The sequence below is a fragment of the Myxine glutinosa genome, chromosome 5 (genome assembly GCF_964187855.1).
Source record: "Myxine glutinosa chromosome 5, kmMyxGlut1.1, whole genome shotgun sequence".
Lineage (NCBI taxonomy): Eukaryota > Metazoa > Chordata > Myxini > Myxiniformes > Myxinidae > Myxine > Myxine glutinosa.
Window position 1 is genome coordinate 31,088,137 of NC_136265.1, and position 19,736 is coordinate 31,107,872.

General features: G+C 48.4%; 1 protein-coding gene across 2 annotated transcripts in view; it reads right to left on the minus strand.

The window, feature by feature from the left end:
* Positions 1–13,616, minus strand: part of LOC137427758 (uncharacterized) — a 46,622-nt gene extending 33,006 nt beyond the window's left edge. For both annotated transcript variants that reach the window (XM_078777813.1, XM_078777812.1), the window contains exons 1-5: positions 13,351–13,616; positions 13,149–13,205; positions 12,640–13,037; positions 10,854–11,053; positions 5,096–5,203 (exon numbers count right to left, since the gene is read on the minus strand). In XM_078777813.1, coding sequence (XP_078633939.1) covers positions 5,096–5,153 — 58 coding nt within the window. In that variant the 5' untranslated portion in view covers positions 5,154–5,203; positions 10,854–11,053; positions 12,640–13,037; positions 13,149–13,205; positions 13,351–13,616. The remainder of the gene's footprint in view (positions 1–5,095; positions 5,204–10,853; positions 11,054–12,639; positions 13,038–13,148; positions 13,206–13,350) is intronic.
* Between the last annotated feature and the right edge of the window lie 6,120 nt (positions 13,617–19,736).

Here is a 19,736-nt window from a genome sequence, read left to right on the forward strand (position 1 = left end):
GTTGGGGCCCAAAAGCATCCGATTAACGGCCGATACGATGCCATCGTATTGGCGTCTGCTGGGTGAAGGCGCAGCAAGCCGTCCGCTGATTGGACAGTCGAAGGCAACAGCAAGCCGTCCACTGAGTGGACAATCCAGAGCATGCATTCCGCCATTTGTGACGGTGTCATCGATCGCGGTGTACGCTAACCTCATCAGGTGGGTTTACCATAATTTATTCCATATACTGTGATTACGACGAAGTGAAACCGATCAGCAGCCCATCAGTACATATAAAGCAATAAATAACAAGGCTTCAGCTTCTGAAAGCTTAAAACAACGTGTACTTCGCCGAGTGATGAAACGTAGGCGAAGGCCTAGGCCCTACCTATCCAGTTGTGTTTCCGTTGTGGCCATGATCTCAACAAATGGCGTAGGCCATGTGGCGTAGGGTAGGTCATGATCAGCCCCCCCCCTCCCCCCCCCCCTTTCGTTTCACCAACTCCTGCATCTGCCACCGTTCATGATTATCAAAGTAGGCTTTACCCTGTTCACGATAAGGTAGAAATCAGTGAGTTGTATACGAAGAGATAAAAGGATGGCATTGACTTCGAGACGGTACGTGATATTTTCAAAAGTATATCGTAGCGTTGTCATTTAAGTAGATTGCAATAAATACGTTGTTCATATACGCACTCTTCATTCTCATCTTTCATCCTAACTCTTACTCGGACAAGGAAATCCCCGATGCCATCCATAAGGGTACACACTATCCATACACCACATCCTCCCTTCCGTGGATGTTCCACGGGTTTCGGCTAGTTATTTAATATTTCCCTTCAATCCAATATGGATGCCACACCATATGACCAATGTTGTTCTCGTGATCATCTTTTAATCGCCATGCCTAGTCAATGACACATGTAAAGTTTCGAGTCAATCGATTTGGTGGTTTAGGAGATGTTTTTTTCCGGTTTTCGGTTAAATCCACGAAGGCTGCCAAACCATGTGACCAATGATGTCATCTTATTATAATAGAGCAAACTTATATGGGTGTAGATGTTTATGTGCGAGCAAAACGTCTTCTTCTTCTTCAAACAAAATTAACACCCAAAACAGTCCGTGAACTCTTAATTACGTTTAGACCGCCGAGACCCCTCAGACCTTTGACGACCCTTTAAGTCCCCCAAGACCCTTAAGACCACCAAGACCCCCAAAGACCCAAAATACCCCAAAGACCCAAAATACCGCAAAGACCCCAAAGACCCAAAAGACCCTGAAAATCCCAAAAGACCTAGAAAATCCCAAAAGACCCCGAAGACACAAAAGACCCCGAAGACCCAAAACACACCGAAGACCCAAAACACACCAAAGACCCAAAATACACCCAAGACCCAAAATACACCCAAGACCCAAAACACACCGAAGACCCAAAACACACCAAAGACCCAAAATACACCCAAGACCCAAAATACACCCAAGACCCAAAACACACCGAAGACCCAAAACACACCGAAGACCCAAAACACACCGAAGACCCAAAACACACCGAAGACCCAAAACACACCGAAGACCCAAAACACACCGAAGACCCAAAACACACCGAAGACCCAAAACACACCGAAGACCCAAAACACACCGAAGACCCAAAACACACCCAAGACCCAAAACACACCCAAGACCCAAAACACACCCAAGACCCAAAACACACCGAAGACCCAAAACACACCGAAGACCCAACACACACCGAAGACCCAAAACACACCGAATACCCAAAACACACCGAATACCGAAAACACACCGAATACCGAAAACACACCGAATACCCAAAACACACCGAATACCCAAAACACACCGAATACCCAAAACACACCGAATAAACAAAACACACCGAATACCCAAAACACACCGAATACCCAAAACACCCCGAATACCCAAAACACCCCGAAGACCCAAAATAAACCGAAGACCCAAAATAAACCGAAGACCCAAAATAAACCGAAGACCCAAAATAACTCGAAGACCCAAAACACCCTGAAGACCATGAAGTCCATTAAAGACCACAAAGACCCAAAAACACCCCAAATACCCTCACAGGCCCAGAGGATACAAAAGACCCAAATGGCTCCGAAGACCCAAGAGACCCCGAAGACCCAAAACACCCTGAAGACCCCAAAGAACCTTAAGGATCCTTTAGAACCTTAAAGACCCAGAGGAACCAAAAGACTCTTAAGACCCAAAAGCCCCTGAAGACCCAAAACACACCAAAGAACCAAAACACACCGAAGACCCAAAAGACCCCTCAAACCCAAAAGACCCCAAAGACCCAAAATACCCCAAATACCCCGCAGACCCCGAAGACCCAAAACGCACCAAAGACCCAAAACACACCGAAGACCCAAAACACACCGAAGACCCAAAACACACCGAAGACCCAAAACACACCGAAGACCCAAAACACACCGAAGACCCAAAACACACCGAAGACCCAAAACACACCGAAGACCCAAAACACACCGAAGACCCAAAACACACCGAAGACCCAAAACACACCGAAGACCCAAAACACACCGAAGACCCAAAACACACCGAAGACCCAAAACACACCGAAGACCCAAAACACACCGAAGACCCAAAACACACCGAAGACCCAAAACACACCGAAGACCCAAAACACACCGAAGACCCAAAACACACCGAAGACCCAAAACACACCGAAGACCCAAAACACACCGAAGACCCAAAACACACCGAAGACCCAAAACACACCGAAGACCCAAAACACACCGAAGACCCAAAACACACCGAAGACCCAAAACACACCGAAGACCCAAAACACACCGAAGACCCAAAACACACCGAAGATCCAAAATAACCCGAAGACGCAAAACACCCTGAAGACCACAAAGTCTATTAAAGACCACAAAGACCCTAAAACACCCCAAATACCCTTATAGGCCCAGAGGATACAAAAGACCCAAATGGCCCTGAAGACCCAAATGGCCCTGAAGACCCAAATGGTCCCGAAGACCCAAAAGACCCCAAAGACCCAAAACACCCTGAAGACCCCAAAGATCCTCAAGGATCCTTTCGAACCTTAAATACCCTTAAAGACCCGGAGGAACCAAAAGACTCTTAAGACCCAAAAGACCCTGAAGACCCAAAAGACCCAGAAGACCCAAAACACACCGAAGACCCAAAACACACCGAAGACCCAAAACACACCGAAGACCCAAAACACACCGAAGACCCAAAACACACCGAAGACCCAAAACACACCGAAGACCCAAAACACACCGAAGACCCAAAACACACCGAAGACCCAAAACACACCGAAGACCCAAAACACACCGAAGACCCAAAACACACCGAAGACCCAAAACACACCGAAGACCCAAAACACACCGAAGACCCAAAACACACCGAAAACCCAAAACACACCGAAGACCCAAAACACACCGAAGACCCAAAACACACCGAAGACCCAAACCACACCGAAGACCCAAAACACCCCGAAGATCCAAAAGAACCCGAAGACGCAAAACACCCTGAAGACCACAAAGTCTATTAAAGACCACAAAGACCCTAAAACACCCCAAATACCCTTATAGGCCCAGAGGATACAAAAGACCCAAATGGCCCTGAAGACCCAAATGGCCCTGAAGACCCAAATGGTCCCGAAGACCCAAAAGACCCCAAATACCCAAAACACCCTGAAGACCCCAAAGATCCTTAAGGATCCTTTCGAACCTTAAATACCCTTAAAGACCCGGAGGAACCAAAAGACTCTTAAGACCCAAAAGCCCCTGAAGACCCAAAACACCCAAAATACCAATAAAGGCCCCAAAGACCCAAAACACCATGAAGACCCAAACGACCTTGAAGACCCAAAAGACACCAAAATGGTCAAAGAAGCCTATCCCTCTGAAACGAAGTGTGGTGAGGCATGCGGAGCGTCGAGTCACGCTAGTAAATTGAATATTTCAATACAAATGGGCCATCGATCATGTGCATGTAATTTTTTTTAGGATAAGGAATTCTATTAAAACATTTTTGGCTGGTATACCACTTCACCTTCACCTCCACCAAACTTTTCCATTCTGCAGTTTCCGAGAAAAAAAATTTCAATTAATTGCGTTTAATCCATGGTGGCTGCCATACAATGTGACCGATGACATCACAATTATCATAAAAACATTCTGCATGGGTGTCACTCCTACCATGAAAGTTTCGTCTCAATTGGACATATGGTTGCTGAGAAAAACTAGGTTTAGCCCATACGGAGGATGGACGTACTAGGTTTAGCCCGTACGGAGGATGGCCGTACTAGGTTTAGCCCGTACGGAGGATGGACGTACTAGGTTTAGCCCGTCCGGAGGATGGAGGATGGACGTACGGACAACCCGAAAACATAATGCCTCCGGCCACATTCGGGGGTGGAGGCATAAAAATACCGTTGTTGCCAAAGCACGTGCTCACTATTGTGCAGAAATTTCAGCTTCCCAGCTCAAAGAATGGCTGAGCTATCACCCAAACAAACAAGAAAACAAACAAGAAATGTCATGCACAGCACGATACTTGCAAAATCGATAAAAATAAGTTTTTGGCCAATGATGACCTCAAAAATAATTGGTGCTTGAATTCAGTGACCAGATATGCAAATCCTCTTCAAATTTCAAGTTAATCGGATAAAAATTGAGGATTTTAGAATTTGACAAAGTTGGTGACATTTGGCCTACGTTGACCTATTGACCTTTAGACCCAAAAAATCAATAGGCTTCTTGTTTATGACCAACTCAACCTTTTGTTGAAGTCAAATGAAGCTTGGTTGAAAATTGTGACCTGTAGGCGACTGAAATACAGACAAACAGACAAACAGAGAATAAGGCACAAGACCGACCAACATACTTGAAACATCTTCGATTTTCGCAAGTAACAAACAAGCAAGAAAACAAATAAACCGAGTGAAAACTGAGCTCGGTGCCCGGTGATGACGTCATGTAGCGCCTGGAGATGGAATAGGAAAGGAGCGGTGCACAACAAAGGGAGAGTGTTATAAAACATTCATTTGGTTAAAAACACTTGGGAATGAGTCAGAGTTTCATTCATTGCTCACCTTCTGTTATGAAGGAATCTTCACACGGTTCTTCCTTCACATGAGTGATGTTCAACATCGGAGGAACGTTACCATGGAAACCTCGGGGTATCACTTGACCCGTTTCATCTGAGGGGAAATGGAATGACGTCACGGCCGTGGACCGAGTACATACCACGTAGGTATATATAGAACCTGGAGAGCCAATGAGATGCGGCGCAGCATTAGCAGCCGTGAAGCCGAGCGGCGGCCATATTGGCGGGCCGAATGTTTTGTCAACAAACCATTGCGCCCATCGGTGACTAATACTAGTAATAGACTAGACAGAAGAAGTAAAATTTAAAATTGTGCAGTTGAAGTTGAAACCAGTATATCAATGGTCATTGAAGGGAATGGAATACTTGTTGCACTTTTCTTTTTGTCTGTTTATTGGACACATTAAAGAATAATATATTTACAATGATTATGTCACACTGCAAGTCACTGCCTGAAGCAAGATACTTTTCAATGGAAAATCTGGCAATAGTTTGTGTATGAAAACAAATGATACCAACCAAAAGCACAATTTTTTTTATTACAAAAAAGGCATACAAAACATTGTACAATTTACATCAAAGTACATCAGCTGTTATAATATAGTTCCTCTTTGGAAAGTATTGTCGTACGACTCCGGTTAACACCAGAGACCGCGGATAGGCCTAAACGGTTTTAATTGAGGCGACGGCCAAACACGGATTCGGCTATAAAACGCGGGAGGAAGAAGGAAAATGGAAGGCTGCGGCAAAAGCTTACCTTCAACGAACCCACGTAGCTCTGGTCCTGTAAGGGGAATTAACTCGACACGGGCACAGGTTTAACAGGGGATGGAAAATAATACAAGGGTTTATTGCAAAGAAACGTAGGGACAGAAAACGCGATATTATATAAAGTTCCTAGATTGGGATCCCACACACTGACGTAAAATACAGACGGGGGGAGTGAACAACCAAAATAACACGTCCGTTATGTAATTGGGTATGCGGAGCTCGGTCTTATCTGTCTTGTCATCTTCAATCTCCGACCTGGAGGAATCCTTCGCCCGCCTCGCACACGTCGCTAGGCCCGTTCACAGCACCAAGCCTCGCTCCCGCACAAGCACCGCTCCAAGCACCACGAGGTCGATCTTCACACACGATCGATAAGCCAACTCTCAAGCCAACTCAACCAAGGCCAAGACTGCCAGCCAACGCAACCAGGGACAGGACTCTCTTCACTCAAGATCGCACCGGGACTGCTAGGGCCAGGAATCTGCCAGAGCACAAACCGCAAGAGAGCAAATGGCGTTTGGTGTTCCCTTAAATAACCTTCCCGCGGTGGTGACGTCAGCACTGGCGCGCTACCAACCAGTGACTTCCACCGACTCGCCGGCTGGAGGTCCGCGCCTACCGCGCTGCCCCTTCACTCGTTCCCTGTTCCGTGGTCATAGCGCGTGGCACTCGATGTGGCTAGGCCTGTCGGGGGTGTAATTGGCGGCGGCCATCATCGGCGGTGCCCCGGCCTGGTTTCCTTGCCTGTTCGTCTTTCAAAGTCATGTCAGGGAAGGGAATTATTTAGTGTTGCACTCTGGACCTAACTACATGTCTACAGGTGTGCATTGCCATAAGGGACAAAGGTTTAGCTACCAGGTGTGACACACAGGGGCGCTACTCTTTACTCCCTATGCTACTTATCACTCGAACATCCTGGTATGCTCACAGGTATACTCTTAACCGACAAAACGCCTACACATGAAAATTACAAGGTCAGACTCCTTACCGTGACAGACGAAGCACGTTACCTACACAGATCTATCTGGCTCTACATATTGCTACCCCACCCGACATAACTATCAACTGGGAGGGCAATGTGTAGGCTACAACTGATACACACCCACCTGCAAACCCACAATTATTACAATGCACCTAACAAAAATGAGCACAAATCCTGACAAATTATAAATAGTACCAAGTCAATAAGTTGAAGACAGACTTGCAAACAGAATGTTGACAGCTTTTTCTGAAGTGAACACTGCTTTAAATGTATGTGGTCATAATTATCCAATGATGAACAGAGGTGTGGATCAACGGTTGATTCACTGGTGAGCAAACAGTACCAATTTACTGTATTTCTTTCTGATCTGCTTGTCCTTTACATCCTCATTCATCATTTTGACCATGTGATGGAAGCGTATCTTGCAATAACATTGTGAGACAGAGCAAATCAAAGTAAAGATATGGTTGCTGTCCACTTCACAATCAAACGTGTTCCTCCAGGGTAGAAAATGTTGACAGCCCAACCTCAGACAATACAGAACTAGAAACTGCAGATTTAATTCCACGTTCACTGGGCATTTTTCCATTGGTGACAGTAAGAAGCCTTTTGACACACCTTTCAGTTGCTTCACACACCCAAATGACACTGTTGGAGGGAAATATAAGGCCGCCTCTGTTCTTGGTAGCAATGAGGCTGTGTACGTGTGTGGACTGTCTTTCACCGCCACTGACTGTGAGAGCAGCGAGACATTCAGCACATTTCAATGTACGTTCTACCATCTTCACCACATAGCCGGCCATATACCCAACACATGATTCTGTGAACAGGGAAAGTTTCTCAAAGTTCGGTATGTCTGCATAATCATGATCGTCTGTGGTTGGTTCACGCAATTCCAGGTCGTACCGTCTTGCCACCAACATGTCACCACTTGCATCTGGTACGGCTTGCTTTGTCACAGACTTGAATGAGACCACATCCAGTATCCTGGTTGCATCCTGGGCGGAACAGTTACCTATTGCCGACTTGATGTCATGCTTCATCAAGAGACGTTTGTATGCTGCAATGAATTGGCGTGCTGTTGGATTGTTGCCACTTCCACATGCAATGAGAACTGCTCCAAAGAAGAGTTCAATGTGGTCTTGGCTCATCTTGTAAGTGAGCAGATAACGCAGTGGAGAGTCACCGGGTTTGACGTGTAAAATACAACATTTTGACACTTTCAATGCACATCATGAAGCCAATGAACGAGGTCTTGAGACGTGTGCTGATCATTAATTGGCCATCTACGTTCTTCATGGTGGACAAATATCTGTATGCACTGTCCAGAAATGGCAGGAACATCCCTTCTCGAGAAAGCCTTAGAGGTGCCTTGACGTTCTGTGCCAAAGGGTTGCGAGATTTTAAAACATCGAATAGTCTGTCAAATATTTCTATGAATTCACATGTTTCTTCGCTGCCCTGGAATTCTGGCAACTTCAATGTCTCTCTGCAATAGTGAATGGCATCTGCCACACTTGTACTCAAAGTTTGAGCGGCTGTGTTCACTTTCATAACATTGCCCTTCCATTCAACATGTTTACGGCGCAGTTTGTTTCCGAGATGCAGACCTTCCTTCCTTTGTAAATCAAAGAGTGCCTGGATGTACTTCCAGGCAATGGCATTGTTGGCATTGTTGCCATCTTTCAAACATTTCAGAGTTCCGATGCAGTTCCTGGCCAATTTCAACATGTGACAGGCATCCAGCAAAACACACACTTTCTGCTCTGCATTTGCAGGGTGTGGAAACCAGGGCTTGACATTGTTTGGTGTTATGCTGGCACCCAATTCGCTCAACATTGTCAAATGAGCAGAAGGCCCATCGCATGTCAAGGACACGACTTCTGCACCAACATCATGTAATTTCATCAGGCATTGCGTCACCAAATTTGCCTGCTCTTTCCCAGACAACCCATTTATCAAAAAGTGTGCTACAGGGACCTTCCAGCTGTCATTCACTGCGACGAGCATGAAAACCAATGCATTACTTGCCAGTGGAGCACTGTCATCTTGGACCCCATTCCCGATATCGACATACCACAACACACTGTCTCCACACAGGTCAATTTCCTTCATGATAGCCATTTCATCAAGCATCAGAGCACACAGGGTTTTCCGACCACGTTTCTTCTCGGACTTGAACCGGACTTCAAATGCATCAAACACAAATGCACTAAAACCAGGTGAGCCGTCAATTGCACTGTACCATTTACGGATTGTGGAGGGACTTGGAAGTGCCAAATCAAATGTCTTCCATACATACTCGTATCCCTCAGCAGAATAGAATTGGAGAGTGAGGGCAAAGGCTTTGATGACAGGGTCACACTCTTCTCTGGTACGTTTGCCACTAACTTTGTTGTTCATCACCCTGTCCATGATTGCTTTTGGCACACCTGAGAATGTCATGTCGAGCATTTCAGCGCAGTTGTCAGTGACCAAGCCATTCTCTTTCAGGTCATGCACAATGGTCTTCAGTGACTCCACCTTCCTCAATAGCCTTCTGTTACGCTGGTGGCTCAACTTTCATTTCTTTTGAAAATTGTTGAGTTTGGCACTTGCATCATCCAACTTCCGTTTCAGTGAACGTGGGCTAGTGACAATGGTGTACGAGTGATCCTCATTCTTACATGAAGGTCCCTTCTTGGGATGAGTGTCTTCAGTCTTTCCTGGTTCATCCTCAGTAGGGGCTGGCTTGTATTGTTGAACAATTGACCTTGCTGCTGGTGATTCCCTTTCAACTGTAGCCTATTTGCAAAAATATAATTTGACACATAAGTGAATGGTTCATACATTTGAATAAATTGATAAATTAACGACTTAAAGTATGTATGCATGTGTAGAAGAAAATAAATTTGCATACGTAATTTGTGTAAATCAAGTAGATTTCCCTGAGCCTCGACCTTGCCATTGAAAATACGTAAACTTAATGAATATATACATATATATATTAATCGGTGTTAACTGCATTCTATAAAATATATAACAATTCTTTAGGCTCGCATTAGAGGCAAGCATTCAACTCAAGCTGTGATGCCTATCTCGTTTTATAACCATGCAGCAAAGTAAGCTCGATTAAAGAATAGAGAGATATAGTCCTTTGATAGCCTGATATTGCTTAAATAGTATACTTTTATATGATACGACTTTTCATACGACACCTATATACACATATGTATTAAAAAGATTTAATACATAGAACCTATAAGAATGATGTATAATCCTAACTGATTCGAACTTTCTCCGACCCTGTTTTTCTCTTAGAGATTGAGAAACAACCGATGTCCTCAGTCACGCTAAGGCATATTATCTATTAGAAACAGAAGGCTTTGTTTATTTTGTAAGATGTTAGAAATCTCTGTTTTCTCTATGACTTGACATTTTATGGCTGGGAGAGTTGCATATGAAGAAAGAAAAGAGCTGACCCAAGGAGTTGAAGACACGAACTGCTTGCTATCTTTTTTTAACCTTACCTGACCCCCTCTTTGTTCTTTGACCATAAATAGCCATGCAACTGACGATCAAGGAGTTCTTGGTTCAGTTGTAATGTATTAAATGTAGTGTGTTGATCTGTGTTGAATGTAGCGTAGTGTATTCGTTTTATTCATGCATGTGTAACTCAAATGGAAGTGTTTTCTGTAAATACCTTTGGTGAAAGTGAATTAAGTATTACCATGTGTCATTAAATCATTAATTGTCTTCTGAGACAAGTGTGGACATTTAATTATCTTGAGTCTTGTCAAATCATCTAAAGGCTAATATTAAATTAATTAAAAATTCCGCAACACATGTATGCACGTGCATTTGTATGAATGCTGTGTGTGTATTTGAATAACACAACAATAAAAATAACTGTCACTTATGAAAAACGTGCTTGAGATTATTAAATAGCATGATTTTAAAACATCAAAACAACTTGACCTTAATTGAAAATTGTTCGAATATCAATGTATACCTTTGTCAAATGTGCTGGGAAGTTGAAACAGCTTGGGACGGTGTTTGGCTTCAGTCGAACTGTTTGACCTGTTCTGTCAAAACTTCTGTCTGTGAAGTGATCACTGCACAGGACTGTGGTGCCTGGAGTGGGCTGAAAGGACTCTCTTCTCAAAGCAGCACTCCAGCTGGAGCACACACAGGTCTTTGTCCTTTGGGAACCTTGAAATAAAAACTTCACTGATTAGTTCCAATTCACTGTTTTGACTCTTTAGGTCGATGAGTTGTGACACAAACTAGTTTATCCAAAACTTGAATTTGAAATGTAAATGAAGGTTGTAGATTTCGAAATTTAAAACAATTGCTGGCAATGCTTCAATTTTTCACAGAAAGTCAAAATTTGGACTTATTAATTCCAGTTTATTTCACCAGAACAAACTTTTGTTTGAGCTCAAACACTTAAATGAACATCCACCATCCACAGAGGCATATATGTGGAGTGACGTAAACAAAATCACATCTGCCTTACAAACTATGTACACAAAAAAATACTGTGACTGCCAATTAGCGAAAGCCAGTGCCGGATTAACAATGATACGAATGGTACGTTCGTACAGGGCCCCCCACAAACACCTAATATTTTGTTTTAATGTTGGTGCATACGACAATAGAAGAATCTCGAGGTTTTCCAAAATTTGTCCGACGTTGATGATAATTGATAAGTAACTATAGAGAGGAGAGTTCATGCTCTAAGCGATCAGAGATGACCATGTACAGTCACGTGAAAAAGTAAGGACACACCATGTAAAGTTTTGACTTTTTCAACATATTTCAACATACAGCTATTTGATCTTCATTTCAACAATATTGATAGATAAAGGTGATACAATATAACAAATATCATGAAACATTTACATTTTGGAGTCCATTGTATAATTTAAATAAACATACATGCAAATTTTGCAGTACATAAACTCATCAAATTTGAATAAGCCTTTTTGGCCCCCTGCCGCCGCCCATACCGAACATGGAAACTTTCATGATATTGACCCTCCCCCGCCCCCCACCAATTCGGGTGGTCAAAACTTTTTGTGCCCCCCCCCCCCACACTACTGCACCGCCCCTCCCCCCTACATAAATTATGAACACTCCCGAAGAATTGTATCACCGCATAAAATAGATTTGTCTCGCTGTTGTAGTCACTAGCCAATATTCTAGCTTGGTGGCAAATATTAATTGATTTTGTGCATTTATAATATATTTTCACATGTCAAGCTTTAATTCGATTTTATTTTTACAATAATTGCATATGCAAATTATATCATATATTTTGTTTCTGTACATTATTTTCACCAGCATTTCCATTTCATTTGTATTTTTTTTAGCTATTTAAAAACAATAGAATTAAGCAAATGATCCACTCAAACATGCGTTGGTGAACAGTGTTTCTGCATAGAGGCGTGCTATGATTTTGGTATCTCAAAATAAAAGGCACCCCCACAAATAATTGTACCAGGCCCCCCACAATGTTAATCCGGCACTGGCCAAAGCCACTACCCCACCCATACACCTATCATCTGGTTTTCCCATGACGACTTGTCGTAAATAAGACACCGTTTTAGTAATCTAATTTATCAATTATAATACATAAATAATCATAAAATACGTGTCAGACGGAGGACACGGCAGGAAAAGTTCGTTGCAAAACAATCACCAACTTCCCCAGTGACAAAAAGACGAACACATGCGAACCTTTCTAATGTTTCTGTTGTACAATAATCTGTTGTGCACAACATAATTCCACTTACCAATGAAATGATACATTGGAGCTCTTCCCTGTGGCATTTGTGCAACCAAATGCAGCACATTGAGGCATATTTTCAGCGTGAGACTTATGCAGAGCTGTCTGTGTCAAAAAGTTCGAAGCAGCTGACAATCGGCCCTCCAAGATGGCCGTCTCATTACTTCCGGTTGCTTCAAAAGAGAGGCTTCATTGGCTCTCCAGATTCTATTTATAATTCCGTGGGACATACCGAGTACATCTTGTGGGAATTCAAATAGTTTTCTCATTGATAAAATAACAAATAATACATTGAAAAACTCAGTTTAAATTCGACGAATAAATGTTTAAATGTCGTTCTGGACTTGCCTTGTGAAGAACAATTCTCCCCAAGTTCAAGTTTCACCTTCACCTCCTCATTTAAATCTACAACAAGATAAATCGAGTCTGAAACCAAACTCAGCACAACCGATCCCGCCATTCCCATCATCCAGTATCGTCATCTTCAACTTGTACAATGTTATTATGGATTCTTACCTGGTGAGGGGAAACCACCTGCGGGTTCAGGTTCCACCTTGATCACCACTATAGGATCTGCAGAGAAACAAAACCTGTTTTAAACAAACATCACCTCGGAGTTGTTAATTTAAAACAAACTACTGTAGTTTTAAACTCTTCCTTTATTTTCTCTCCTCCATATTTATCCACGTGGTTTCTCCATCATGAGAGAACCCCGTACCTGGTTCCTGGTCCGTCCCGTCCCCTCCATCACGAAGCTTCTGAACGTCCAAGATCCTGAACCCGCAGATCCCATGGGCAGATCCTATGGACCCCTCCCGGACCCCCTGTGTTCCCTCCATCAGAGACCGACTTGGAGTCCGAGGAGTTGGGATCGTGGGTGCAGATCGGGGGATCTCGATCCATGACCATCAATCACCACAGGGTTACACAACACAACTGATCCCCTCGGTTAACGTTCGTCTCTTCACAACCACAAAAATAAATTAAATTACCTGTGGATATGAAAATAATTCAGGTGAACTATTGTTGTTATTGTCATACACATGTCATTCCCAAAATGAACACATCCGATATCAACAATTCTTGTTTTACTTTCATAGGGCAAGAGATGAAAAGGAAGGAGGGAGGATGTACAAGCCCAGCTCAAATATACACCGATAATGAGATCCTGCACCGACATCTCATTTATTTCTTTGTGGACAAAACAGTTGATGGAGGAAATTAATAAGTGTTACAAATAATGAAATGGCACCAACAAACAAACAAAAACACCATCACAGCAGATTCGTTGGGGACATTTATTTATTATGTACGCAAATATGGGATATTATGACTGCTCTTCCCTTCTTCTCGAGAGTAGAAATCATTTTCCCTTCTCCCTCCATTATTTCTCAAAAATTAATTTCCTTCCAGTGCCCCTTGCGAACCTTCTTCCTCTCCTTTTCCTGCAAACAACTCTCGTACGTACGTAATAAGTATACGTTCTCTGTTCTCGTTGTCTGGCCAGCACATGATTTTGCACGATGTGTGTCGCTTGTTTATGAAAGAATTCGGAGATAAGCCGGCTCAACCGGGCTCTTGTAAAGGAATTCGTTCCCAATAGAATGTACTGTAGCGGCTGCCGCTGGGGTTACACAATCGCCTTGCACCTATCAAGGACGCGGAGCGATCACCAGGCCGGGCTCGTCCAGGACGCCCGGGCAGGCCCGCGCTCGACTTGCCAGGCCTCGGTCGGGACGCCCGGGCAGGCTCGCCCTCAACTTGCCAGGCCGCAGCCGGGACGCGGGGCCACGCCCCCTGGCGCCAGGCCTGGGCAAACCCCCTGGCGGAATAGATATATATTGCTGACCGTAAAACGTTTTTCCCAGAGTGCCTGAGTGTTTGATTCTAATAAAGCAGCTCAGATGAATTCAAGCTTTTTGTCGCGTCCATTCTTTCGATCGACGTGGGAGCCCCAGCTCCTTCATTGGTGACCTACCGACATGGACACGGCAGTGACGCTTAAACTGCCTACCTTCTGGGAGGCTCACGCGGCTGTTTGGTTCGCTCAGGCGGACTCTCAGTTCGCCCTGCGAGGCATCACCGCGGACGACACCCGCTTCCACCATGTTGTGGCGGCGCTTGGTTCCGCCACCGCGGCCCGCGCCTTGAGCCTCCTCGAGCACCCGCCGGCTGCTGACAAATACGGCGCGATTAAGAAGCTTCTACTCGATGCTTTCGCCCTCCCAGCGGCGGAACGCGCACGGCGCCTGCTCGATTTGCCCGAGCTCGGCGACACGCGCCCTTCCGAGCGAATGGACTACATGCTTTCGCTGCTCGGCGAGCACTCTCCGGCATTCCTGTTCCGGGAGCTGTTCCTCCGTCAGCTGCCTAACCCGGTACGCCTCGCCCTGGCAAGCACGACGATCACAGATCCCCGGGCCCTTGCCAGAGAAGCCGACAAAATCTCCGCCGCGGGACAGCGCATCGCAGCGGCGACATGGGACCCGCCGCCGCCTGATGCACCATCCATGGCGCCCGAGCACCCGGCGCGTTCGACGGCCGAACTGCCGACGCAATTGGCGGCCGCTATACCGAGCCGACCACGTCCAGCACGACGTCCGAAGCCTCCACCCGACCAAGCGTGGTGTTCCTATCATGCCAGGTTCGGACAGAAGGCCCGGACATGCCGACCCCCGTGCACCTTCGGCGGGTCGGGAAACGGCCAGGCCGGCGTTCATTACCTGCCATGAGCGCCGGCCACAGTCACACGGGCAACTTACTGTTCATCACGGACAAAGCGTCCGGACGGCGCTTCCTGTGCGACACCGGCGCCCAACTGAGCGTCATGCCCGCCTCTGACCAGGACAGGCAATCCGCGGTTTGCGGCCCCTCCTTGGTTGCGGCCAACGGATCGACTATCCGCACCTTCGGCCCGCGCAACGTCACCCTCTGCTTCGGCGGCCAACGCTTTGCTTGGACGTTTGTAACCGCCAACGTGCCCATGGCTCTGCTAGGCGCCGACTTCCTCTGCGCACACGGACTGCTGGTGGACGTCCAACGGCGTCGTTTAATCAACGCTGAAACCTTCAGCTCCCTGGTATGCACATTAAGCAGCTCCGCGCCGACCGAGCTGGCATGCACCGTCCCGGCGGCGAACGAGTTTGCTCGCCTGCTCGCGGAGTTCCCGGCCCTCACGCGGCCGACGTTTTCGGCCGTCGCAGTACGGCATGGGATCGAGCACCACATACCAACCACGGGCCCGCCGGTCTACGCCAGGGCCCGCCGCCTCGACCCAGCCAAGCTTGCCGTTGCGAAGGCCGAATTCGACGCGTTGGAGCACCTCGGCATCGTGCGGCGCTCCGATAGCGCGTGGGCCTCGCCACTGCACATCGTGCCAAAGCCGGGGGGTGGATGGCGCCCGTGTGGCGACTACCGCCGTCTTAATGACGCTACAACACCCGACAGGTACCCGATCCCGCATATCCAAGACTTCTCCGCCCGTCTGGCGGGACGGGTCATTTTTTCGAAAATTGATCTCATACGGGGATATCACCAGGTACCTGTCAGGGCGGCCGACGTCCCTAAAACGGCAGTCATCACGCCGTTCGGCTTATTCGAGTTCTTGCGGATGCCGTTTGGTCTCAAGAACGCGGCTCAGGCGTTCCAGCGCTTGATGGACGGCGTGCTGCGTGACCTGCCGTTCCTTTTCGTTTACCTGGACGACATCCTCGTCGCCAGCACGTCCCGGGCCGAGCCCCTCCTCCACCTCCGAACACTGTTCGGGCGCCTCAGCGAGCACGGCCTCATCGTCAACCCAGCCAAATGCCACTTCGGCACGACGGCCGTTGATTTTTTGGGCCACCACATCACCAAGAACGGGGCTGTGCCGCTGCCAACCAAGGTCGAGGCCATCACCACTTTCCCGCGTCCCCGCACCATAAAGGCCCTGCAGGAATTCCTGGGAATGGTGAATTTTTATCACCGCTTCGTGCCCCGCGCTGCTCAACTCATGCGGCCCCTCTACGAAGCCCTCCGGGGCAAGCCGGCCAAGCACGACATCGCCTGGTCCGCAGCAATGGATGCGGCCTTCCAAAGCTCAAAGCGGGCCCTCGCCGACGCAACACTGCTCGCTCACCCGGTGCTCAACGCTCCCATCGCCCTCACCACGGATGCCTCCGACTACGCGGTGGGCGCCGTACATGAGCAATGGGTGAACGGGGTTTGGCAGCCCCTCGCTTTTTTCAGCCGGCAGCTCCGGCCGAACGAGCTCAAATACAGCACGTTTGACCGGGAGCTCCTCGGTCTACACCTGGCCGTCCGCCATTTCCGCCACCTCCTGGAGGGCCGACCTTTCACGGCGTTCGTCGACCACAAGCCGTTGGTTTACGCAATGGCCAAGGTCACGGAGCCATGGTCGGCCCGCCAACAGCGCCACCTCTCCGCCGTGTCGGAGTTTACCACGGACATCCGGCACGTCGCCGGCAAAAACAACGCCGTGGCCGACTGTCTTTCCCGGGCCAGCGCGAACGCGGTCCACCTGGGCGTGGATTTTGCGCTTATGGCGGCGGACCAAACCACCGACACCACGGTGCAAGCCCTCCGGGCGGCGGACACGGGCCTCCGCCTGGCCGACATCCCCTGCGCGGACACTGTCCTGCTCTGCGACGTCTCCCAAGGCCGGCCTCGCCCCATCGTGCCCGTCACCTGGCAACGCCGCATCTTCGCCTCCCTCCACGGCCTTTCCCACCCGGGCCGGAAAGCTTCCCAGAAGCTGGTGTCGGCGCGTTTCGTCTGGCACGGCCTTCGTCGGGACGTCCGCGATTGGACCAGCGCCTGCACCGCCTGCCAACGGGCCAAGGTCCACCGACACACCCAGGCCCCGCTGGCACCTTTCACCGTGCCCGAACGACGTTTCGACCACGTCAACGTGGATCTGGTGGGCCCCCTTCCCCCATCACGAGGGTTCACACACCTGCTCACCATGGTGGACAGGACCACCAGGTGGCCGGAGGCCGTTCCCCTCGTCTCCACCACCACCGCCGACGTGGCGCAGGCCTTCATCGCCACCTGGGTCGCCCGCTTCGGCGCACCGGCGGACATCTCGTCAGACCGCGGACCACAGTTCACCTCCGAGCTGTGGGGCGCGGTCGCCCGCAACCTGGGGGTCAAGCTCCACCGTACTACGCCCTACCACCCCCAAGCAAATGGGTTGTGCGAGCGATTCCACCGCTCCATGAAGGCCGCGCTCATGGCCGGCCTTCAAGACGGCGGTTGGGCCGACCGGCTGCCGTGGGTCCTTTTGGGCCTTCGCACGGCCCCCAAGGAGGACCTCCAGGCATCCACCGCCGAGCTGGTCTATGGCCAGGTGCTACGCGTCCCGGGCGAATTCGTGCCCGACGCTACCAGCCCCTGGTCCGCAGCTCGCCAGCGCTCGGACCTCCAGGAGGCCGCCCGACGGTTTGCCCCCGTGCCGACATCCCACCACGGTGACCCCCAGTCCTACGTCCCCCCAGCACTCCGCACCGCGGAGTATGTTTTTGTGCGTCACGACGCACATCGGCGGCCACTCCAGCCGCCGTACGACGGGCCCTTCCGGGTGCTGCGACGGGACGACAAGTCGTTCGTCATCGACATCGGCGGCAGGTCAGACCGGATTGCAGTGGACCGCCTCAAGCCGGCGCACGTGGACGTCGACCACCCACCACGGGTGGCCCTCCCGCCGCGGCGAGGCCGCCCCCCGTCCACGGTGCCCCCCACTCGACCGCCCACCACCTCACCGGACCCCCTCCCACGACCCGCCAGGGGTCGCTTCGGCCGGGTCATCAGGACCCCCCTCAAGTTGACCCTGCCGGTGCAAGTCGATTCTGGGGGGACGTGTGTAGCGGCTGCCGCTGGGGTTACACAATCGCCTTGCACCTATCAAGGACGCGGAGCGATCACCAGGCCGGGCTCGTCCAGGACGCCCGGGCAGGCCCGCGCTCGACTTGCCAGGCCTCGGTCGGGACGCCCGGGCAGGCTCGCCCTCAACTTGCCAGGCCGCAGCCGGGACGCGGGGCCACGCCCCCTGGCGCCAGGCCTGGGCAAACCCCCTGGCGGAATAGATATATATTGCTGACCGTAAAACGTTTTTCCCAGAGTGCCTGAATGTTTGATTCTAATAAAGCAGCTCAGATGAATTCAAGCTTTTTGTCGCGTCCATTCTTTCGATCGACGTGGGAGCCCCAGCTCCTTCAGTACAATATTTAGGAAGTGTAAGTGATTAATTTTGAGCATGAACGCTTCGTGGCATACGTCACATCCTGGTTGAAATGTGGTTAAAACACGGAGGTATATCAAGAACCAAATTATATAAACATTATATAAACAAGATTCTATTTATAACTCTGTGCCCACATGTATCCTCCAAGATGGCGGTGTACCAGCGACGGGCCCGTTAGTAGTGACGTCACGGAAAGCTCTCAATTGCGTATTGCTTTCCCACATTTTATTTTTATCAATCCTTGGTTTGTTGAAGACCTGGATCCGTGAAAAATGACTTCCCAAAGAAAACTATGCAAAAGAATTAAGAAATTTTTCGAGAAATAAAACGCTGGATAATGCCGGTGGGTCCCGGATTTGAACCAGAGATCAATGCAGACAGAGTTAGGAACTCGTCAAATGAAGCGATGTAACCACTCGGCCATGCCAGCGCTGGTTCATTCGTGAATTACATTTATATAAGTACTTTTTAATGAACCACAAAGTCCACAATAGCCGCAAACTGTGTGGTTTATTAAATCTGTTTATTTTCTGGACTCTGATGGAGGAAAATAAAATAATATTTATGATTATGATGCTCGAGTTCAGTCAAATGTGGAACATGGACGTCACATCAGCGACACCAAACATTGTAAAGTTTCACCCTTGAACATGGTGATGATACCCTTTAGTTTTACCCTTGAACACCCGATACCCTTGAACCCGCCCACAACTTTGAATCCACCGACACCCTTGAACCCGACAACCTTAAACCCCCACACATCCTTGAATCCACCCACTCCCTTGCATCCACCCACTCCCTTGAATCCACCCACACGCTTGAATCCACCCACTCCCTTAAACCCCCACACATCCTTGAATCCA